The sequence below is a fragment of the Hypanus sabinus genome, chromosome 6 (assembly GCF_030144855.1).
Source record: "Hypanus sabinus isolate sHypSab1 chromosome 6, sHypSab1.hap1, whole genome shotgun sequence".
NCBI classification, from domain to species: Eukaryota; Metazoa; Chordata; class Chondrichthyes; order Myliobatiformes; family Dasyatidae; genus Hypanus; species Hypanus sabinus.
The window spans coordinates 155,624,276-155,649,837 of NC_082711.1; the positions used below are offsets into that span (position 1 = coordinate 155,624,276).

General features: G+C 39.4%; 1 protein-coding gene across 2 annotated transcripts in view; it reads left to right on the top strand.

The window, feature by feature from the left end:
* kiaa0753 (KIAA0753 ortholog) overlaps positions 1 to 25,325 on the top strand; it is an 84,711-nt gene extending 59,386 nt beyond the window's left edge. For both annotated transcript variants that reach the window (XM_059973268.1, XM_059973270.1), the window contains exons 14-18: positions 7,715 to 7,885; positions 9,522 to 9,603; positions 13,295 to 13,415; positions 14,142 to 14,363; positions 18,255 to 25,325. In XM_059973268.1, coding sequence (XP_059829251.1) covers positions 7,715 to 7,885; positions 9,522 to 9,603; positions 13,295 to 13,415; positions 14,142 to 14,363; positions 18,255 to 18,426 — 768 coding nt within the window. In that variant the 3' untranslated portion in view covers positions 18,427 to 25,325. The remainder of the gene's footprint in view (positions 1 to 7,714; positions 7,886 to 9,521; positions 9,604 to 13,294; positions 13,416 to 14,141; positions 14,364 to 18,254) is intronic.
* The last annotated feature ends 237 nt before the right edge of the window (positions 25,326 to 25,562 follow it).

Here is a 25,562-nt window from a genome sequence, read left to right on the forward strand (position 1 = left end):
GAGAGAAAGGCTCCTCACATGCGGGGATGGGTCGGAGGGGTGCCTTAGGGATAACTTGGTTCGGCTTACCCAGCACCTGACACGTATGACACCTTTTACAATACTCAGTACTATCTTTTCTCAGGTTTGGCCAATAGAACTCTCTCCTAACCCGATCCATTGTCTTCGTTATTCCCAAATGCCCACCCAAGGGTCCCTTATGAGCTAAGTTCAAAATTTTGTCCCGATTCACTTTCGGAACTACTATCTGGTGTACCACCGCCCAGTCCTCATCGACTGGCACCACGGGGGGCCTCCATTTTCTCATCAACACACCCTCTTTCAGGTAGTAACCCTCGGGCTCTGCCTCAATCTTGGTCTCAGAAAGAACCAACTCTCTCAAGGCCACCAGCTCCTTGTCACCTTCCTGTTCCCGTACAACCTCTCTTCTGGCTAAGGGCAGGTCTACCTCCCCCCGTTTACTCTCTCTTCCCTCCCTACTCTCCGGTTCACCTTCCTCTGACCCTCATTGGTACAGAGTCGGCAAAAACGTCTCGGCCAACTCGACACTGGCCGGACTTAAACTGCTCTCTGTCTCGGCTGCCTTTCTCACCATGCTGCGAGTGACCGCGCATGTGGGATAGATCTTGAAATCTGGGGGCGGGGTCTCAACCCTCACAGGCCGGGTTGTCAGCTTCACGGCTGCACCCTTCTTCCCACCCGCTAAGTCGTTACCCAGAAGGACGTCCACGCCTTACCCCGGCAACTCCGGCAGCACCCCCAACTCCACTGGGCCCGACACCAGCTCACAATTCAGAATGACCCTATGCAAGGGCACCACTTCGGTCCATTTTCCTATGCCTCTCAGGGCTACCTCCCCCGTCTGAGGTCCAAACTCTAGCTCCTTACTGCTAATCAATGACAGCTCAGCCCCTGTGTCTCTCCGGATCCGTACTGGAATTGGTGGGCCTCCTTTCTCCACAGACACGGTTCCTTCTGAACTAAACATCTCATGCCCCTCCTGTACCCCATCTACCGGGGGTCCTCTCGTCAACTTTCTGCTCAACGCAATACAGCCTATAGGGATAGCTGCTTTCCCTTTTTCTGGCCCTTCCTCGGAGTGGGGCATTTAGATGCAATATGTCCCACCTTTCCACAATTAAAACAGGAAAAACCAGGAAATCTCTTGGTTTCTGGCCTCTCATCCTCAATTTTCCTGCTAGCTCCTGGCGGAGTTTCTCCCTTAGCCGGCGGGCTTTCCCTACTGTTCCCACGGTCTCTCGGGTAACTTTTAGTTGAGGAAAACTTTGTCTTGTGGGTTAGGGCATATTCATCTGCGAACCTAGCAAATTCTGAGATGGACTTATTCGGCTTCTCATTCAAATACATCCGGATCTCCTCCGGAACACAACTTTTAAGTTCCTCAATCAAAATTAACTCCCTGAGACGCCCATAATCCTCGCCCACTATTTCTGCGGTGCAACGACGGTCCAAGAGCACACCCTTCTCATGGGCAAACTCGGTATACGTCTGATTCCACCCTTTCCGTAAATTTCTGAACTTTTGTCTATAGGCTTCAGGTACTAGCTCGTAACCCCGGAGAATGGCCGCCTTTACTTTGTCATAACTCTCCTCCTCTATGGACAACGCCGCATATGCCTGCTGCGCCTTCCCTTTTAACATACTTTGTAACAACGCCACCCACTGTGCTCTGGGCCACTCCTAATTCACTGCCACCTTTTCAAAAAGCAAGAAATAACTATCAACATCCGTCTCCTCGAACGGGGGTACTAACCTCAACGCCCGACTAACATCAAACCGCTCCTCTTGGTCTGACCCCTGACCAAGTTGCTCTTGCTTTAACTTCTGCATCTCCAAGTCATGTTTCCTCTGTTTCTCTTTTTTCTCTGCCTCCAGCTGTTTTAACCTCATTTCATGCTCTCTCTCTCTCTCTCTCTCTCTCACTCTCGGCCCTCTCCCTCTCTCTTGGCCCGCTCTCTCTCTTTCTCGGCTGCTTCCAGCTGCTTTAACTTGATTTCCTGTTCCAGCCTTAATTTCTCCAACTCTGACTGAGCCATCCCACTAGCTGGTACCTTTTCAGGGATCTTTTCAGGGATATTTTCCAATACCTCAGCTGCAAACACATTCTTCCCAATATAATACTGGGTTATTGCCCTTCGCACTTCCCGCTTTTTCATGGACGACCTCACCTCTGCGAGGTTTAACCCCTTCGCCAAATTTATCAAGTCTGATTTTGTGGCCGCCTCTAGTGCCTCCAGAGTCGGGTTTTCTATAAATTCATCCATGTCCATCTTTGCTGGTTTCCCGTCTGGCTACCCGCGTACCAGATCCAAGTTTTGGACTTACAGTCCCGATTCACTGGCCTCCCAATTTGGTGTCAAATCTCGAGATGAGAACCCCAACTTTGTTACGAATTCCCGTAACTGGATTACTTACCAGCAAAGATAGAGAGGTCCGTTGAAGTATGATGGTACTATTTTTAAAAGTCTTTATTCATAAAGGGGCACAAAAATAAGATTAATACAAACATTCAGATAATATACGTCGTCAATACTCAATCTAAAAGCGGGGGTATAATAATAATCATCAATAAGAAATAGCTCGATCGTTTGTCTAGGGGATAATATATTGTCCGTTAGAAATATAAAAGTCACTCAGTTCCTGCAGGTTTCAGCCTTTGAGGACCGCTGGGTTTTCACTTGTTGGAGAGAGAGAGATTTGTGAGAAAAGAAACTTGTCCGGGGCTTTTATGAAGCAAATCTGTTGAATCGGGAAAGTTGGTTCCCCGTTGTTAGTTCAAGAAAATCATTTCTGTGGTACCTGCCACCGGCCCCCAGGCGAGGGAACTGAATGCACGTGGCTTCCTTCAAATGGCTTCCCGCTACTACAGGATCGTTAGCGTTTCTTCTGGTGCGTCTGAAAGGGGTTGTTCCCCCAGACCCTCTTTTATACTTCCTCACGGGGTCTCAGATGTCAATCAGGTTGGGATGATGCAATCCCTCTCTCAGCCAGCCCACTTTGCCCGAGGGCTTGCACGTAGCATAGTCCCACAAACGTGGTCTTAAGGAGACAATGGCCAGGTCTTTCTCATTTCCTGGGTCCTCTGAGCCAGCCCAATAATGCTCTTGCGATTCTCACAAGGAGGGGGCTCCCCCCCCCGCCCTTTCGACCCCTCACAGCTAAGGTGCATTCATAACAATTGTGACTGGAACCAGGAACTGGGCTGCTTGTATAATTCCCATTCTTTAAGCTCACCTAGTTCACCTCCATTTTTTAATTTGAAAAGTGATTATATGTCTGGTGGATTGTTAAATAAGAGTAATATGTCCTGTACCACCAACGTCCAGAGGATGTGAGATTATTGGTATTTTCAATACATAGGTTTCCAAAAGCTGCATCCAACAATAAGCCATTGGTATGAACGGATCAGTATCTGGCTTACAGTAGAGATATAAACAGGTGTTTTTTTGGTTAGCAAGATTTAAACACTGTGTTTTGAAACGTCCTGTACTTTGCATCTTGTGAGCAAATGTACTGTTGCTGAAGAACCTGTTTGAGAACCTAAGGGCAAGATTTGTGTATCAGAGGGAAATGAGAAATTGTCTTCTGCGTTCCATGGGGATGTGGCTCACTCTGGACATGCCACATACATTGCTAAGACATAATGGCTTCTCGATACACTGAAAGGTTGACTGCTGATTCAGAGAAGTAAAAAGGTTGGGGGGGGGGGTCTATTTCATGATAAATTCTTTGTAGTGCTCAAGCAGTCTTGTCACACCCTTGTTCCACAACCCCCCCCCCCCCCCCCCCGCCCGACGCAGAACATCTAATGATTAAGTGCCAACCATTCTACCTACCAAGAGAGCTGTCCTCGGGTGATCTTGACTGCAGTTTACATATTGCTAAAGGCCAGCATTAAGCAGGCACTCAAAGTACTGAATGTTACAAGAAACTGCTACCCTGATCATTGTTGGAGTCTTCAGTCAGGCTTGTTTGAAGGTATTTCTTCCAAATTGTCAACGCTTCACGTGCAGCCCAATGCCTCTTATCCTCACTTTGACCGTCATAACATGGAGGCACCTTCACAAACTTCCACAGCCCCGATGTGAGAGTATCCTTCAGGAGGCTGAATCCGTGAAAAGCATCCAGACCAGACGGGGTACCTGGCCAAATACTAAAGACCTGTGTTGATCAAATAGCTAACAAGAGAAAATCTGCAGATGCTGGAAATCTGAGCAACACACACAAAATGCTGGAGTGTGTGTGTAGGCCAGGCAGCCACTATGGGAAAAAGTATGGTCGACATTTTGGGCTGAAACCCTTTGGCAGGACTGGAAGAAAAAAAGCTGAGGAATAGGTTTGAAAGGTGGGGGGGGGGGGGGTGGAGGGCAAGGGAGAGAGAAACGACAGGTGATAGGTGAAACCAGAGGGAGGCAATGGACGGGCAAGGAGATAACAGGAGAGAGGGACAAAGGGATGAGAAATGGTGAAAGGGTGGGGGGAGGCATTACTGGAAGTTTCATGCCATCAGATTGGAGACTACCCAAACGGAATATAAGGTGTTGTTCCTCCAACCTAAGTGTGGCCTTATTCCGATAGTGGAGGAGGCAATATTGGAATGGGAAGTGGAATTAAACTGGATGGACACTAGGAGATCCCGCTTGTTCTGGCGGACAGAGCATAGATGCTTGGCGAAGTGGTCTCCCAATCTACGTTGGGTCTCACCAATATACAAGCGGCAACACTGGGAGCCCCAAACACAGTAGATGACCCAACAGACTCATAGGTGAAATGTAGTGAGGGAGGAGGTGAAGGAGCAGGTGCAGCACTTGTCCCACTTGCAAGGATAAGTGCCAGGAGGGAGTCTCGTAGCTACCAGTCTATGCCACATCCCAACCTGCTACCTGTAAAAACGCCATCCCCTTCTCTCAATTCCTCCATCTCCACTGCATTTGCTCTCAGGATGAAGCTTTTCATTCTAGAACAAAGGAAATGTTCTCCTCCTTCAAAGAAAGGGGCTTCCTTTCCTCCACCATCAATGCTGCTCTCAACCGCATCTCTTCCATTTCGTGCATGTCTGCTCTTACCCCATCCTCCCGCCATGCTACCAGGGATAGGGTTCCACTTGTCCTCGTCTACCACCTCTCCAGCCTTCATGTCCAGCACATAATTCTCTGAAACTTCCACTGTCTCCAACTGGATCCCACCACCAAAATATCTTTCCCTCCCTCCCCCCCCCCCCCCCCCCCAACACACTTTCTGCTCTAGGCAGGGATTGCTCCCTACTAGACTCCTTTTGTCCATTTGTCCCTCCCCACTAATCTCCCTCCTGGCACTTATCCTTGCAAGGAGAACAAGTGCTACATGTGCCCCTATACCTCCTCCCTCACTACCGTTCAGGGCTCCAAATAGTCCTTCCAGGTGAGACAACACTTCACCTGTGAGTGTGTTGGGGTCATATACTGTGTTTGACCCTCCTGGTGTGGCCTTTTATATAGTGGTGAGACCTGACGTAGATTGGGTGACTGTTTCGCTGAGCATCTACTCTTCGCCAGAACAAGTGGGATCTCCCAGTGGCCACTCATTTTAATTCAACTTCCCATTCCCATTCCGATATGTTCAACTATGGCCTTTCCACTGTATAATACCTTTTATTCTGTTTGGATTGCCTTCAACCTGATGGCATAAACATCGATTTCTCAAACTTCCGGTAATGTCTTCGTGCCCCCATCCCCAGCTTCACCATTTCCCATCCCCTTATCCATCTCCTTGCCCACCCTTTGCTCCTCTGGTGCTCCTTCTCTCCTTTTTTTCTTTCTTCCATGGCCTTCTGTCTTTTTCACCAATCAACTTCCTAGCTCTTTGTTTCATCCCTCCCCCTCCAAGTTTCACCTATTGCCTGGCATTTCTCTCTCCCCCACCCCCTTCCTCACCTTTAAAATCTACTCCTCAGCTTATTTTCTCCAGTCCTGCTGAAGGGTTTCGGCCTAAAACATCAACTGTACTTTTTTCCATAGGTGCTGCCTACCTTGCTGAGTTCCTCCAGCATTTTGTGGATGCTGATCAAATAGCTTGAATGTTCTCCGATATCTTTAACCAGCTTTAGCTGTCACTTGCTTCAAGCTGGCTTTAGCTATACCAGTACCTAAGAAGAATGTGGTAACCTGCCTCAATGGCTATCATCCAGTAGCACTCACATCCACTGTGACAAGGTGCTTTGAGAGGTTGGTTGTGAAACATATCAACTTCTACCTGAGAAGTGACTTGGATCCACTCCAATTTGCCTACTGTCACAATAGGTCAACAGCACATGCCATTTCATTGGCTCTTCACTCAACCTTAGAACATTTGGACAGCGAAGGTGCATATATCAGGATGCTCTTCATTGTCTACAGCTCAGCATTCAATATCATCATCACCTCAAAACTAATCAGTGACCTTCAAGACCTTGGCCTTATTACTCCTCTTGTGCAACTGGATCCTCGATTTCCTCATTTACAGACCCCAGTCAGGTTGGGTTGGCATCAACGATTCCTCCACAATTTCCATCAGCACATACTTATGCTTTATACTTATGACTGTGAGGCACATCTCCAATGCCACATGTTGGCCAAATTAAAAGTGATGATGAATCATTGTGTAGGACTGAGACTGAAAATCTGGCTGAGTGGTGCAGTAACAGCAACCTCTCACTCAATGTCAGCAAGACTAAGGAGCTGATTATTAACTTCAGGAGAAGGAAACAAAAGGTCCATGAGCCAGTCCTCATTAGGGCATCAGAGATGGAAATGGTTAGCAAATTTAAATTCCTCGGTGTTACAATTTCAGAGGATCTGTCTTGGGTCCAGCACATAAATTATGAAGGTGAAATTATGAAGAAAGCACGGCAGTCTCTAGTTAGAAGTTTGCTAAGGTTCAGTGGGTCATCTAAAGCAAACAAGTTTCTATAGATTTGGTGGAGAGTATATTGACTGGCTGCAACATGGTCTGGTAGAGAATAACCAATGCCCTTGAAAGGAAAATACTACAAAAAATAATGATATGGTTCAGTCCATCATTGCTAAAGCCCTCCCCACCATTGAGCACATTTGTCACAGGAAAGCAGCATCCATCATCAAGGACCCCCACCATCCAGAACATGCTCTCTTCTCACTGCTGCAATCAGGAAGAAGGTACAGGAGCCTCAGGACCCACAACTTCAGGTTCAGTAACAGTTATCACCTCTCAACATCAGGCTCTTGAACCAGAGGGGATAACTTCACTCAACATCACTCACCCATCACTGAACTGGACTCACTATAAAGGACTCTTCGTCTAGTATTCTTGATATTTATTGCTTATTTACTATTGATACTATTTTTTCTGTCTTTTTGTATTTGTACAGTTTGTTGCCTTTTTGCAAATCGGTTGTTTTCTGTCCTATTGGGTACTTATTGCCTTTCATTGATTCTGTTGTGTTTCTTGTACTTATTGTGAATACCTATGATGACATATATGTACTTTAATTAAAAAAATCTACTCTGAACTTTTGAACTTTGATAATTGCTGTATTTTTGTCCTTGAACACTTAAAATCAAATCTAGTAATTACTCTTGCTTTGAAAATAAACAAATTCTCCATTTACGTAAACATTTTTTTGAAGCTTTTGACTCTTGTGCAAGAGTGTGACTGCCATTGCTAACATTAAAGCAGTATTTTTGTAATAATCCTGCAGGCTGCAGCCAGTGCAGACTTTCTCAGTGAAAAGATATTAGATGAGCTGCTGGAGGACACAGCACAAGAATTACTGAGTATGGAGTTAAACGCAAAAGTTCATTCCGAAACTTTGGTGATGCAAGATGGTCCTACACTAGAGAACCTGCTACAAAGGATGGAAGAGATGGAAGTAAATACTTATTAATCATATTGTCTATTTTTTTTTTGGTTCCTACTCATTAGATACGTCCCTGTCTTTGACAAAAGTCCAGCACCACCAATAATCTGAAAAAACTAGTTTTTACTGGCCATACATCATAGAGGCATCATGGACATTGAAATTAATTGCTACAATTCTGCTGTTCAGAAATTAAAATCATAATTCTTGTTTTAAAAAATCCACTATATAATTACAATTTTTCAAAATCTTTGGCTCCCCTCTATACCTGTGGCAGAAGTGATTAACAACTTACACAATCCTTGGTGTCATGGCAAAACAAGTAGAATTTCTTTGTTTATTCTTTCTTTGCAGTTCCTCTCACTCCTAGTCTTGTTCTTGGTCTCTTGATGTCCTTGATGAGTCTACTTGTAGATGAATGGAAGTATTCCACATGATCTTTATATAATGTGTTTCTTGCTTTTCCTCATGGCGAATACTGGAGCTCCAGTAGGCTGTATAGAGAGATCTATGATTTTATACCCTCTGTGTGCCAAATATCCTTGAGATTATTATTCATTATATTGCATGGCTGCCCCAAAAGAACACTGCCATACTTTGGGATTGGTCCATACGATCCAGTTCTGAATAAAATTACTGATGTTTACCTGTTGTGGATTAGCTGGCCACATTTTCTACCCTCTGCATTCATTTTACAAGAGTATATATTATTACTCAGCACAGTAGCAGAAAATTATTGTCATATCCAAATAAACTTCCTTTGAAATGAACAAATGCAAAACTTCAGAATATAGGGGCGCCATGGTAGCCTGGCATTTAGTGTGACATTATTACAGCTTGGGGCATCAGTGGTCAATTCTGTCGCCACCTGTAAGGAATCTGTATACATCCTCCCTGTGGAATGTGTAGGTTTCCCTGGGTTCTTTGGTTTCCTCCCACAGTCCAAAGATTGGTCATTGTAAATTGTCCCGTGATTAAGTTAGGATTAATTGGGATGGTTGTGGGTTGCTGGGACAGCGTTGCTCAAAGGGCTAGAAGAGCCTACTCCATGTTGAATCGCTAAATAAACAAATGGTTTTCAACAAGATCTCATTATTCTATTATGGACATCTATTGTAAAATCACTAACTTGACAACCAACCTATCTTAATACCATTTGTGTTTCTTCTGAATATGCACAAGAAGCTTTGAGACCTGAACCCATTCGAATCACAATACTTTTAATTAACATTTTTTAAGTCAAAATAGTCTACAGTAATGAATTGCAGAGTGGGAAATGCCTTGCAAATCACATTAAATGGTTTGAAACTATGACCACTGCCTCATTTTATTTGCTCCTTTTGCACTACATATTTAATTTTAAAAAATATATTTCTTATTTTAATTTACAGATTTTTAATTATATATTGCAATGTACTGCAGCCCCCAAAACACCTTTCTTGACATATTCCAGTGATATTCTGATTTTGATTATGATGCTAAATTCCTATTATTAAAGGAGAAAAAATATATTCAAGTTCTGCTCTTAAGCAGAAAATTCACCTTTTAAATTCAGATACATGTAGTTGTATTTTTCTTCCACATTATAGAGCACAATAAAAGGTTTATAACTTGGGCAATTTGACAACACTTTTTTTCTTTTTGCTAGAGATACCAGGAGTCAGTTCGTAGAAGAATGTGTCAAATTGAATATGCCGATCCTGTTTTCTGGGCAGAGGAAGAAAAGCAAGGTAATTATTTTCTGTACTTAGTGACTTTCCTGTATTAGCAAGCTTTTCACACAAAATGCTGGTGGAACACAGCAGGCCAGCCAGCATCTATAGGGAGAAGCGCTGTCGACGTTCCGGGCCGATAGTGCTTCTCCCTTTAGATGCTGCCTGGCCTGCTGTGTTCCACCAGCATTTTGTGTGTGTGGCTTGAATTTCCAGCATCTGCAGATTTCCTCGTGCTAGCAAGCTTTTCATCTGTTGTGCACAGTTACAGTCTCAGAAGTTGTTAACCTGACCTGTGCCATCAAACTGACTGGTGGAGAAGTGTCCTAAGAATAACAAGATAAATGTTGTTGCTTCTAAATTCTTGATATTAAACTGCTTGTACCTATTGGTTAACAGGCCAGATGAGTCATCAGATTATTGACTTTTTTCCTTTATCTTAATATAATTATGTTTTCAGCTATTTCGTGGCATTGCACAGAATGTTGAGAGATTGGAAAAATGGAAAGAATGTATTTGTATTCTATTAATGTTTGCAAAGTAGTAGCAGATCTGTCCCAAGACAGTAATGCAAATTATGTTTGATTGTATTCCCCGGAAAAAAATAGACTTGCCAATCCTTTATGGATCACTGAATGTATTAGCATTAAAAATGCAAATTAATCTATGTACTCCAGAGAGATTTTCTTGAATTATTGTGCTTTTTCTAACAAAAATTTGTAGGTCGCATCATCATTTACTTGGATTTAGACGAATCTTTGTTGGGGAGTAGCTTTTAGTATATGGGGTGTAGGGATGTTTTTATAAATAGACATAAAGACAAAATCAAATGACACAGCAGAGCTAAATCAAGCATTACAACAAATAAAAGTCATGTTTATTGTAGAAAATGGAACAAACTTGATGGAAATAAATAGGGTAATATCAGACTTACCATATTTACTTGTTCTACTCACTTAAAAAAATATTAACTCCAAAGTGATTGTTTTCAACATCTGTTTGCATTCATAATTCTGTGGGTATTAAGTCAACATCTACTTATAATTGCCGTAAATTCCTCAAGTTTATTTCCCTTCCTTTAAGCATAGCAGTACACGCAAGAGAAAAATCCTCATGGCTATTCAACCATAAAAGTAGTTCTGCTGATCTAACAGAATCCTCATCCAGTGAGATGTTGGGATGTTCCAGTTTAGTTTTATACCCATAATTTTTTACTTTCTCCTTTTCAAAAGTTACGACCTTTTTCATTATGTCTGACTATTTTCTGCATATCATAGAATCAGTATTCCTGTGCAGCACAACAGGAAACTTAAAGGTCTGATCTTGGTTTAGCTCTGCTTTGTCTTTTGAATATTCTCTGCATTTCTAGATTATATGTACTTATAACAACATCCCTACACCCCATATACTAATAGCTGCTTCCCAGCAAGGATTTAGAGGCTACGAAGTAGTTAGAAATTGCTGGAAATCCTCAGCGGTATCTGGGGAGGGAGAAATAATAGATAGTTAACTATTAAACTTGATACCTCATTCTGATGAAAGTTGAAAGTTAGGAAATGTCCTTACTTCAAGAAGATATGGAAAGAACAAAGGAATGGTCTGTGATAGGGGTGAAGAAAAGACAGACAGTAATACAAATGGTGATGTTGCCAGCTGAAAGGGTGGTGAAGGGTTCTCTGATGTAAATCATTGACCTGGTGATAAGATTAGATAATGAACAACGACAGAAGAGAGGGAAGAAATAAAAGAGAATGCTGGGAATACCTAGTATGGCAAGGCAGAACCTATGGAGGGACATTTGTACTTTCAATTAGACCATTTGCTTAACTGTACTTTACACCATCATTTATGATGTTCCTATCATTTTAAAAAGTGTACTTCTCTTCCCAACAAACAACCTCACATTTCCCCACATTATACTTTATATGACATCTTCTTGTCCAGTACTTAATCCTCTTTTCTTCCACAACCTCACCATGTACTTCAATACCCTATTTCAGGTGGTAACATCACCATTTGCATTACAGTCTCTCTTGGTCACCACCTTATCAAGACCATTCCTCTTGTTCACTCTACATTCCCACTCCCTTCCCTTCTCTGTAATTTAAAATTGAAACTTTATTTCACTCTAATGAAAGGTTATCAATGGTTAACTGTTGTTTCTCCCTGCACAATAGTTCTCTGTTCTGGTTTTAAAGGTATACACATCAATAAACTACATTGCACTCATACCGTCTTGCATTACCCAATCAAAAATCAAGTAAGCCAAAAAATCTTTTCTTTTTGAGTCCATATTTGCTTAAATAGTCACCAAACCTTTTATCTTTGGATCATTGTCACTGACTGTAATTCCACACCTCATCTCCAACAGTTCAGACACTGGTCTTAGTGATAGATTTCATTTTGTTTCCTCTATGTGCTTTACCTTTATGTGTTCAATTTCTCTTGTTGTATATTGGTGTCTGTGGTGTCCGAAAAGAGGATGCCGTCCAAGTTGCATGCCATCTTGGACAACGACTCCCATCCACTCCATAATGTACTGGTTAGGCACAGGAGTACATTCAGCCAGAGACTCATTCCACCGAGACATAACACTGAGCGCCATAGGAAGTCGTTCCTATCTGTGGCCATCAAACTTTACAACTCCTCCCTCGGAGTATCAGACACCCTGAGCCAATAGGCGGGTCCTGGACTTATTTCCACTTGACATAATTTACTTATTATTATTTAATTATCTATGGTTTTATATTGCTATATTTCTTCACTATTCTTGGTGGTGCGGCTGTAACAAAACCCAATTTCTCTCGGGATCAATAAAGTATGTCTGTCTGTCTGTTCTTTACTTATTCCTTTTAATAGTCTTTACTCTTTTCATTTCCATTCCTCATTGAAGGATTCTTTGATTTTCATTTGTCTGTTTCCAATTTCCATTCTCCCCTTTTTATTATCAATTTGATTTTCTTCTTACTCACAGTGACAGTTATTCATGTCATCACACAAGTGGCCTTTTTATTCCATCTTATCAGATGAGATGTAAAATTCAAACCCCTTTATATCAGTATGAAAGAATCTAGGAACTATTTGATAGAACAGTAAAGTTATATCCCCAAGTACAGGTCAACAACAATATCTTGAAATAGACTACCTGGTCATTGTAAGATCTTGCTGTGTGCAAACTGATTCAGTTGAAATTGTGACTTTGTATGTCACCTGTTCTGATCTCCTCAAACAAGCAAGTATTTTTAAATGTTAGTCCAATTAAATTAGTCCATAATTTTAAGCATATCTAATATGCCACTCTATCAACCCTTCTTCTGTTTTAGCCACATTTCTGATAAATTTAACCTCTTAGTAATGCTGTTGCATTTATATAAATCTTTTCCACCTCCTCCACTGCTTCAGAGCTATTCAGTACGTTTAAGTAGGAGAAATTATTGGTTGCCTTGTAGTTTGTCTTTTGAGTAGAGAAGATGATTTGTATGAAATAAAGTATCATCAATAGTATCGATATGCTTAAATACTTTTATGAAAGTAAAATTTGGTTGATTAACATACTAAGATTTTGTTTAATAAATCTAAGCATCTCACCTGATAGGGTGTGTACATTTCTAAAATACAGAACTGAAACATGCTCATGTATTTTATTGCTTCAAAAAGAATGCTGACATGCCATCTAAAAAATGTTCTCTGGATATTTGTGTTCTCACAGAAAGAGAGTTTGTCCAGATTGACACACAACCGCATACTCCACAGCCAATTAGGATAAGCAGAGCGTTCAAGCAAAGTGAACCCATGTTGGATGAAATAAATCCAAGGTCTATAGAAGCAGAGTGAGTGTGAAGGTTGCATTTTTTTCTTTTTGATAATTGAACTAATGATCCATCCCTTTCCTTCCTCTTGTTACAGGTAATCCCCATGTCACAGCTGCTAGGGTTACAGAATTTCACCTTTGTAGAATTCATCAAATCACCACCCTGAAATTTGAGATATTGAATTAGATTTCCTCTCATGAAATTTATGTAGGAAAAGAAATAAAATCTCTGACACATACTCAGAAGATGCTAATACTTCAGGCTTGCTACAATTGTAGCTTTGTTACACTTTGAAAGAGAAAAAAATGAGCAAGCTCTTTAATGAGCGAAGCAAAATAGCTCTGAAGTCTCGAAGTGTATTTATTTGGCTCCCTGATTCTCCTTTAGCTTGATTAGTTTGTCTTAGTATATTTGTGTCACAATTTTCAAAGAAACTACTTGCTGGAGGCATGGTTGAAAGCAGTCATAGACATGTTAGAAAGGTAATTTGGTTTTCTTTTTACTTATTCAATTAGCAATTATATTTTTAAAATGAATTTGGCAAAAATAAATTAAATGAAGTCATAAAACAGACAAGAAATTCAATTTTATTTGTCATATTTATTTTCATGTCACATTGTTTTCATTGTGTAATCTTTTATAACTAACAGGTAAATTATATTCAAATTTTAGGTGAGATTATACCCAAGGTGATTTAGTTAAAATAAGTTTTATTTTAATAATTTTTATCTTGTTTTAATTTAGAACACTTGATGACTTAGAATGCGGTGGAAGGCCTGAACCTGCTTCATTGTTGGAACCTTTGGTGCAGAAACCGTCCAAGGAGAAAGGAAGTGGTACTGTTCTTAGCATTCCACAAAAAATGATTCAGAATATCCTCAACTACTGTGAAAGATTCAATCTGTATCTAAAAATGATTTCGCATGAAGCTGTGGGAAATTTTAACCCATGGTTAATTGCTAAAAGGTAATGAATTAGTATATTTTTGAGAAACTATCGCACATCAGAATCAGATTTATTATCACTGACTTGTGATGAAATCACTGGCAGCATTACAGTCCAATACATAAAAAATTGTTATGTTGCAATAAGAAATAAATATCAAAAATAGTGCAGAGAACAAAATGGCAGAGGGGAAGAAGATGCTCCTAAAATGTTTTGTGTGTGTCTTCAGATTCCTGTACCTCCTTCGTGATGATAGTAATGAGAAGAGGGCATGTCCTAGATGGTGAGGGTCCTTAATGATGGATCCTGCATTCTTGAGGCACCACTCTTTGAAGATGTCATCACTGCTGGGGAAGCTAATGCCCATGATGGAGCCAACTGAGTCAACAACCCTTAGCAGGGTTTGCGATTCTGTACACCTGAACCTCCATACCAGATGGTGATGCAAGCAGTAAGAATGTTCTCCACAATACATCTGTAGAAATTTGCTAGAGTCTTGGGTGACATACCAAATCTCCTCAAACTCCTAATGAAGTGTAGCAGCTAGCGTGCCTTCTTTGTAATTGCATTAGTAAGTTGAGCACAGGATAGATCTTCTGAGATGTTTACACCCAGGATCTTGAACCTATTCACCCTTGCCACTTTCCCATCTTTAATGAGGACTGGTGTGTTTTCCAACCATCACAATCCATTTCTTGGTCTTACGTTGAGTACAAGGTTGTTGTGACATCATTCTATCTAACTTCTGTGTGCCTCCTTGTCACCATCTGAAATTCTGCTTAATAATGTAGTCCTTAATGGACAAGTGTTAACTTTCTGACAGCTATTATTTAGTGAAGACTTAACCAATTGATTTTTCTGGATTTTATGTCCATTTTCTAGTTAAGTGATTGCTATTACTTCCATTTAGTTTGTGTTATGTATTATTTCATTTAAAGCAAACTTATGTACACTTTTATACTAGTTCTCCGACATGAAGGACATAGCCAGTTCTTAGTAATTGCAGAAGTAATAATTTCATTCATTCAAATTGAGTCAGAGTAAAAAGTGGTTGGGGAGTCTAGTGTTAAGCCACTAGTTGGCCAATGTTAGATTTATGTCAAGAGTCTCAACATGTTGTTTGACATACTCATTGAAAAGGAACCAAAACTGTAGGCAGAGCATGTGCAGTGAACTGAGCAAGTATTAGAAACGCATTAGGTCAGTCAGTAACTAAAAAGAACATCCACATTTGTTCTGACTGTGGTCATCTCAAAGAATAATGTGAAGGTGTTTGCACTAAGCTGTTAAAGTATTCTTTCCACAAACCCAGGGTATTTCTCCAACGGTCTCCTCTTTATGTCTGCAGTTTCGTTTGGTTTTACTTTTCACTAGATTAAAGAAAATGTGTATCAAAAGCAATCTCCTGTACTTTAGCCTCACCAACTGTCTAGAGCTACAGTATATAAACAGCTCCAGAGTGGAAAAGTTAATTTCATTTAGTGACACAACATGGAGTAAGCCTGTCCGGGCCTTCAAGACGCGCCACCCCAGCAACCCCACGAACCCGATTAACCCTGACCTAATCATGGGACAATTTACAATAAACAGTTAATTTACCTGGTATGTTTCTGGACTGTGGAAGAAAACCAGAGCATCTGGGGAACCTGCATGCAATCCATGGGGAGGACATACCCAGAGACTCCTTACAGAATGGCGCAAGAGTTGAACTCTGAACTCCAGAACACCCCAAGCTGTAATAGCATCGTGCCAATCGCTACATTAAGGTGGGGCCCCTATATCCTGATATTCTATATCAGTGAAAAGAATGTGGAACAATTATCATATGTGTCATGGGGTGAGTTTAAACTCCTTAAGAAAGGAGAGGGGAATGAAAAAGATGTGCTTCTAGATGGAATATATCCAGAATACCATGTCAGGGTGCTGTTTAGAGCCTATACTCAGCATTTAACATCCTCATTCCTACAGTCCTGATTGAAAAACAACAGAACCTAGGGCTCTGTAACTCCATCTGCAACTGAATCCTCGACTTCCTAACCAGAAGACCACAATCTGTGTGGATTGGAAATAACATCTCTACTTCACTGACAACACTGGCACATCACAGTGAACGTGATAAATGCCATTTACTAATTTGCTGATGATACAACCATTTTTATACAACCATACACCATGAAAAGGTGTACAGGAGCAAGATATACCAGTTAGCTGAGTGGTGCCGCAGTAACAACCTTGCACTCAACATAGGTAAGACCAAAGAGCTGATTGTGGACTTCAAAGAGGATAAGATGAGGGAACACAAGCCAATCCTGATAGAGGGATCAGAAGTGGAGAGAGTGAACAATTTCAAAGTTCTGGGCCTCAGTATCTCTGAGGACCTGACCTGGACGCAACATATTGATGCAGCTATAAAGAAGACAAGACAACGACTATATGTCATCAGGAGTCTTAGGAGATTTGGTTGTCAATTAAAAAACTCAAAAACTTCTACAAATGTACTATGGAGAGCATTGTGACTGGCTGCATCATTGTCTGGTATTGGGGGGGAATGATGCTACTGTACAAGATCAAAGTAGGTTGCAGAAACTTCTAAATTAGTCAGCTCCATCGTCGTTACAAGCCTCCATAGTATCCAAGACATCTTCAAGGAGTGGTGCCATAGGAAGGCATCATCCATCCATTGTTGGGGATCCCCACCTCCCAGGATGTGCCCACGTTCATCATACTGCTGCCATAAAGTTAACAGATTTCACAACATATGCCGGTGAAATTAAGTCTAATTCTGATTCTTTGTTTATAATTTATGTCTTCCATAAAATTTGTTTTGATTAATGTAAGTAGGGTCATTTAGGCAAAGCATTGATCTTTCTCCCCCATTTGTGAAAAGGATAACTTGATATTAGTAGAAGTCTCAGAGGAACAAAAACTAAATGAAAACTCTGTTTTGAGGTAATGTCAAAAAATGCATGGAGATATAAACAGTAAGTTTTTTATTAAAACTGTGTACATAATTTTCATAACTGCTTTTAATTTGCTATTTGTTGTAAAACAAAATACCCAGTTTAATCATACTACATATTATTTACCCAGATTTTTTTCCTCTTTGCTTCACAATTCAGCAAGTAATTATCATTTACAAAATTAATTGTTACAGGTCATCTGGGAATTTAAAATGATATTTATGAAATTAAGTTGGTGGCAAGATGCCATTATACTTCCGTATTGGCTGAATGCAGCCTTACTTTTGTTTTAAATAGATCAAGATTTCATAGTTAACCTGTGAAGAACTTTATATTGCAAAAATCTGTCAATGAAAACTGAAAATATAACTTGCATTTTTTTTAAAATGTCCATTTACCCATTTAATATTTCTGAACTTTAAACTTAAGTTTTATTTAAAGAAATTGGCCCAATCACTTTCATTTAATTAGATTTTAAGTTATATTGAGTTTTTAAATTGGAAGCAGTACAGATGACAGACAAAGGTGATTTGCTCCAACTTAAAAAATTATATTATTGTATTTAACTGATGGAATTGCAAAATTATGATGTGCATTTAGAGAAAACATTGAAAATATGTTGAAACCTTATTTGCCTAGTAGAAATGCAACATACAGAATATTACATACTAAATTAGAAATCTAGAATATATTTTCTTCAAGTGTTGAAGTGAGAATAGCAGTGTCAGAATGGAATTTTAATTTCTACTCTAGCATTTTCTATTATAGCTTATTTTTTTACATGAGGAAATTTTTAGTGATGAGGAAATACTAATTTTTGTATTACTCTATTGCTTGGTGATAAACAGGTAAATATGTTTTCATATTGCAAGTTTACCTGCTAATCTTTGATAAACCTGTAGAATTATGCATTAGGTGACTTTTCTGACATGTCCTCCCCTTTTTTTCTAAGCTTGGCTGAAGAATTAATGGAAGAAGGTATAAGTGATGTTGCTGCTGAATTCCAGGATGCGTGTGAGGAGTATGCTGAAGCCTTGTTCACTGCTGAATTTATGCAGCCCGTGGAGCAGGAAAGCAAAACTAAGCAATCGCTGGCATCCCTACAGGAGGGATGTACTGTGTAAATACTTTAAAGAAAACTGTAAGCTCTTACCTGAAAATATTTGTAACGCGCATAACACATGGAATGTGCATCACAGATTTGCTTGTTGATCTGATTGACAATTATATTTTTAATGTACATTTAAAATTTTTAATCTAGACTTTGTCATAAATTTAAATGATTAAAAGCTGGTGTATTAATTTCACTTCTTATGCTTAAGGTTACAAAGTAAATTTTCAATGTAATGTAGAACTTGACCACCTTGATTTTTACAAGTTGGTGGCTGGTCAATTGCATATTTAAACTGGTACAGCTGAATTTCTAGGATTGATTAGAAACTATTTTTACTCAGATGCTTTGACTGTTTAAAAACCTGTTACCTTTACTTCTGAGCAATGCCCTGACTTGAAAGCAATTCCTATGCAAAGCACAAGAAACACATACAGTCAAACATTTTAAATTTTAATTGTTTTCACCCTTATAGAGATTAATGTTCTAAAAGCAATGTGTAAAACTAAACATGCTCTTTGGGAATTACTGAATTATGTTGTATATGACAATGTAGTATCTTGTTAGCAGCATATTAATATTCACATGACAGAAATATTTAGATCTAACCAAGATTTTAGAATTTCTTTTCCTTTTCTTTGTATATCTGGGCATAGTTCTAATAGTTCCCTGCTGGAATTGTTGATCATAATGGCTTTCCATCAGAACTGTTGAAATTTTATCCCCAAGGCTTTGTGGACAAATGGGTCTGGCTGCAACAGAGAAAACAATTACTTTACTTATTTCCTTGTTAAATGGGTATCAGTTTTTGGAATTAAGTGACAACATACTATAATGAATGGATTGTAGTAAGATGAGGTCAAATTTACTGAAGTGTCATACTTATCCGAGTAATTGTACAGCATAGAAACAGGCCCTGTGTACACTGTGTCTATATTAATGTGCATTATTTCCAAATCCATCTATGCCTTGCTCATTCAAGTACCTGTCTATATCCCTCAACGTTATCACTGTTTCTACCTCCACCATCTCCTTTTTCAGCTTGTTCCAGGTGCCAACTACTTAATGAAAAAATTTACCCCCTACTGCCCCTTTAAACTTCCCCTCGCTCTCACCTTAAACCTATGTCTTCTCATTTTAGTCAACTTTACCACTGGCTATCTACCCTGTCTAACCCCTCATAATTTTGTATACAGTACTTCTATCATGTCACCCCTCAGACTCCTTTGCTCCAGAGAAAACAGGACCAGCCAGTCTAATCTTTCCTTATAACTCACGACCTCTAATCCAGACAACATCCTTGTGATTTTTTCTGTGCTCTGTTTAATTTATCACATCTTTCCTATTGTATGGCAACTGGAACCCCACAGAATTTTGTAAAGCTGTAATATGATCTCCCAACTCCAGTGCTTGATGCTTTGACCAATGAAGACAAGCATACCGTACACTTTGTTTACCACCCTATCTACCTGTATTGCCACTTTCAGGAAACTATGTACTTATACCCCAAGCTCTCTCTGTTCAGCAACGGGGCATCACATCTTACTGTGAATGAACTACCCTAGTTTAACTTCAATTGTAAAGGACTTACAAGGACTCTTCATCTCAGGCTCTTGATATTGCCTATTTATTTATCATTATTATTATTTTACTTTTTGTTTCTTTGTATTTATTGTGAATGCCTGCAAGAAAGTGAATCTCAGGGTTGTATATGGTGACGTATGTGGACTTATATCTATATCCTGTATATATCCTGTTGTAACCTTAAACAGCCTCTTTCAATGCCACTATGCCATGGAGTCATCTGCAGGATTACTGTTCATGCCATCTACATTCTCATCCAGATCATAAATATTTATGAGAAGCAATAAAGCACCCAGTGCGGAACCTTGCTTCACTCTGCATATCACAGGCCTTCAAACTGGAAAAACAGTCCACCACCACCCCCCTCCGACTTCAACTACCAAGCCAATTTTGTATCCAATTTGCTAACTCACCCTGGATCCCTTGTGATCTAACCTTGTGGTCCAGTGAAGCCTTGTGAAAATATACTAGACAACATTTACTGTTCTGTCTGCATCAATCCACGTGATCACCTCTTTAAAAATAAATTTACTTATTTTCTTGAGGCACGATTTCCCACAAGCAAAGCCTTGCTGACCATTCCAAATCAGTCCTTGCCTTTCCAAATGCCAGTAACTCCTGCCACTTGCCTTCCAATAACTTCCTTACCAGCTCACAGTTCCCAGGCTTATCACTGCTGCCATTTCTTACCAAATGGCATACATTAGTCATCGTCTAGTCTTCTGGTACTTCATTTGTTACTAATTAAAATACCAGACTGATCCTTTAAATGTGCCAGCCTTATCCTTCATTCTAACAGGAACATGCTGGCCCTGAACTCTCCCTGCCTCACTTTCAAAAGCCTCCCAGATGCCCTAATACTTGCAAATAACTGCTCCCAAACAACTTTTGTGAGTCCCTTTTTGATGCTGTCAAAATTAGCCTTCCCTGATTTAGGACCTTAGCTTGAGGACTAGTCGTATGCTTTCCATAACTAATTTGAAACTAATAGAATTATGGTCACTGGTCTCCAACTGCCCCCCTGTTGACATGTGAACCATTTGCCCAACTTTATTTCCTAAAAGGAGATTGTACTTCCTTATCTAGTAGGATCATCTACATATTGCTGCAGCAAACTTTCCTGGTTACACTTACATTTTGATATCTAATCCCTTGGCACAGAGGGGGCCTCAGTTAATATTAAAAAAGCTAAAATCACCCACTATTTCAGCCCTTTTTTTTTGTTCTGCTTCTCTCCCCTCTTGAAGAGTGGAGTGACATTTGCAATTTTCCAGTCTTCCAGAACCTAGTGATTCCAATAAGATCATTACTAATGCCTCCACAATTTCTTTAGCCACCTCTTTCAGAACTGTGGGGTGTACACTATTTGGTCCAGGTGACTTATCTACCTTCAGATCTTTCAGTTTCAGATTAAGACCTTTCATCAGGACCTGATATGTCAACAGTCCATAGGTGATGCCTGACCTGCTGAGTTCCTCCTGCTCCTTTGTGCATTGCTCCAGATTTCCAGCATCTTATTCACTTGTATCACCATTTTAATAAGGAACATTGAGAAGCCATACCTGTATAATATAAAAACCTATGCAAAAGCGTATTTCAATTATAATTACTTTGCTGCATTATTTGTTTTAAAATATTTTTGTATAGTTGGTGCAGCGTCATTCTAGCAACAACCCTTCATTGTGCTCTGATAATTCTGTCTAAATCCCTAGTCAGCAAAAGTTTGGTAACAGGATTTATCCGGGTAATTTTAAAGTAAAAGTAAAAACATTTCTTAAGAATAGTATTTTGAAGAAAACGTAATTGGAACTTAATCATAAGGAATATATTTCTGATTTTATTCATACTTTTTAATGTGCCTTTGAATTTTAAAAAGTAGTACAGCAAGTTAATTATAATTGAAATATATTTTTGCATATGTTTTTACATGTGTATTGTAATGGACTAAAAACCATTATTCTGTATTTGGTATTTGCAGAACCAAAGAACTTTATTGTGAACTGTTATAAATTTGCCTGGAAGTGAAAATTCTACATTTTGAAATTTGGACTCAGTGAGGCAGACCATCTTAGTTCCTAATCAGGAGCTAAAATTCAAAGTTTACAAATGGATTGCAAATTCTTGGCCTTTGACAGGAGATGTAAATCTCAGCAAATTAGTATGACCTTGGATAACCCTGTAAGAACTTCTGTAAATAATCAACTTAGAGCAGTTAATTTTGAACGAACTTACATTTTAAGTTTACAAACCAAACACTGATACTGTTCAGTGTGCTCATTTTTGCTTCAGCAAAATTGAGTTAAGGGCTGAGGAGCTTACGAAGGGAATGGGTAATTTAGAAGCTATAGTTATCATGCAGGCATCTCCATAAACTTTTATTTATATACAATATAGAAGGTTGAGATTTCTAGCAATATAATCAGATTTCGAGCCTGAAGCCAAGTTTTTTTTTAAAACAGTCCGGTAACAGATTTATTTGAATATAATTGAATGTTTCTGTATTTGTAACTAATTATTTTAATGTGAGGTTTAAAGATTGTACAGGTTAGTGTTTCCAATAACTTCACTCTTAAATATCTTGGGCACATAAGAACAAAAACTGGATTCTGATTTATAAGAACAAATAATTGGAACGTATACAAATCCTGTATAATTAGTTTTTGAAGTTTATTCTTGAGCTCATTGGAACATTTTTGTTTTGTGGAAAATATTTTTATATTTATAAATATTTAATGAAATTAACATTCCTCCTTGCCCTCTGGTTGAATTACACTTTGGATGAATCTCAGTTCTTAAAATATTAATGTGCATCTAGATGTTTGACTCGACATGCAACCTTACATCTAGCTATTTTGTAGTTCCTGACACAACAAAAGAAGTATAAAATCCAGTTTGACTGAAAAGTTCTATTGTTAACAAAGTTACACATGTTGTTGACAGCAATATCTAGTGGAACTTGAATCTGCTGACTCTTCTTCCTTTGTATTCTATCACAATTGATTGATACATTCGAGAGAAAGTATCTGAAATCTAGAGATGATTCAACTGGGTTTGCCTTTGAGATGAAAGCAATGCTTGAACAAGCGTGGCACCAAATATTGAACTTAATGGGACTTAGTGGGACTTAGCAAAAATCTGTGCTGGTTGGAATCATACTGAGTACAAACGTAAATATTTATTGAAGGCCAGACTTCTCACCAACACTACAGCACAACAGGGTGTGTTTAGCTCTGTCATTTGCCTTATCTTTTGATCAGAATTGAGGATGCTTGGTGTCAATGGCAACTCTTAGGAAATCAAGCAGACGTATTTGCTTTCAGCAAAACTTAGGCAACATTCAGGCCTAGGGTGAGGTGTGCCAAGTAACAATTCTACCACACAAGTACCATTCAATGATCATCTCTATTAAAACATACCCTCACCCTCTTCTTCAATTCAAAGTTGTTATTTTGCTGAGTAACTCATCCATTGTTCTTCCGGGCAAGGAAGGGGGGAATGATTGTTAAATAAACTAGACACACTGATTACATACAATACATACTCAAACAGGCCAGATTCTAGCAACCTATTCACTTCCATATGTACTCTGTGGCTACTTTATAAGGTACAGGAGTGGGGGGAGCCCAGTGTGGTTTTCTGCTGTTGTAGCTCATTCACTTTAAGTTTCAGTATGCTGTGCTCTCAGAGATGTTCTCTTCTGCACGCCGTTGTTGTACATGTGGTTATTTGAACCTTCCTGTCAGTTTGAACCAGTCCAACCATTCTCTTCTGACATTTCTCATTATCTAGGCATTTTTGCCTGCAGAACTGCTATTCAATGTCTGTTTTACTTTGTTTTCTTGCACCATTCTTAGTAAGCTCTAAAGACTGCTGTGCATAAAAGCAACGGTTTTTGAGATACTCAACCCATTCTGTCTGGCACCAACAACTTTTCCAATGTCAAAGTCACTTAGACCACATTTCTTCCCCATTCTGTTATTTGGTCTGAACAACAACTGAATCTCTTGACCTTCTGGGCATCGAGTTCTTGCCATGTGATTGATTGATTAGATACTTACTTTAACGAGCAAGTGTGCAGGTGTACCTAATAATCCAGCATGTACGACAGCCCATAAGACTTCGTTGAGCCCTTTCTTGCAATCTCTGCCACCTGTATTGTTTTATTATTGATATATGTACTGACATACTGTGCAAAACTTTGATTTGCATCCCATCCACACAGATCATTCCAAACATAAGTACATTGAGGTAGTTAAATAGTTAAAAAGGAAAAACAAAAAACAAATGTAGGATATAGTGTTACAGTTATAGAGAAAGTACAGTGGACAATAAGGTGTAAGGGCCTTTACGGACTAGACTGAGGGGCCAAGCATTTACCTCTTTCATACAAGAAGTCATTTAAAAAGTTTTGCAACAGTGAGATAGATCTGTTTTTTTTTACATCTCCAATAATGACCATAAAAACTGAACACCCATCTGGTTCATTACTATTGAAAGAGATCTGCTACCTAATCTGGCCAGACCCACCAGTGTAATTGGTGCCTCAGTTTAGGGACAATCAGGAATGGGTAATTAATGCTGACACTGTCCATGATATTCACATTCTATGAGTCAATTAAAAGAGTTACTTGTAGTGGGTGTGCCTTTTTTTTGTCTCACACTACTCTCATTTGGAAATGCTTTTTTTAAGGGTGATGTGAGCTTAGAAAGCCCTACCCGAAAATTGTGGGGCATCTTCAACCAAACAACTTATGTGGTTCACAAGTGTGACATTCCTGCACCTTGTAAGGAGTAATAAGGATTCAGCATCTGCAGAACCTCTTGTGTTTATGGAAAATAAATGCTGGCTTTGCCAGTACCACCCATAAAAGGTTAATTAAAACCATGTGAATAACTCCTATATTCAGAATACTTCATTATCTTGCTTTGTGACTGTGGTCAAGTAAGTAAGCAATGTTTAGCAAATTCTGCAAGGGATTCTATAAATTAGCAACTTCAATAATGGAAATTAGAGATCTCTCACAGGCATTCACTTTCAAAGGTGCATGTTAATTAGATACACATATAGTATGTATTTCATAACATAGAGTAAATTGGAGGGAGGGTTAATACCCCTAAACTATCCACTGTCCCAGACCTAACGATAGCTCTGTCCATGCAAAGACTTTTCTTTGTCATTCTTTCTTCAAAATGTTGAATTGCTGAACTCAACCATCCCATGTCGCTGAAGTTTTTAATCATTGTTTCCATGTTGGTAAATAACAGAACAGATGAAAGACATCATCTTTACCTATTGAAAATGAATAGAAATGGTAACAGACTGAACTGTCTCCCTCTTTAACAAGTGTTCAACTATTCTAACAATGAATGAAGATTCAAAATTGGGCATGTTCTAGTTTGGTTCAGCTGAAGCCATTAGGAAAACATTACAAATTCTTCTTGGGGAGGAACTAATTCTGCTTTTACTGTAATTTCAATACAATATAAGGTATAATTTGTATGTGATTTATCAATGTTGCTGCAGTTGTTATCCAAACTCCATTTGCCTCTGTCTGGTTGCTCACA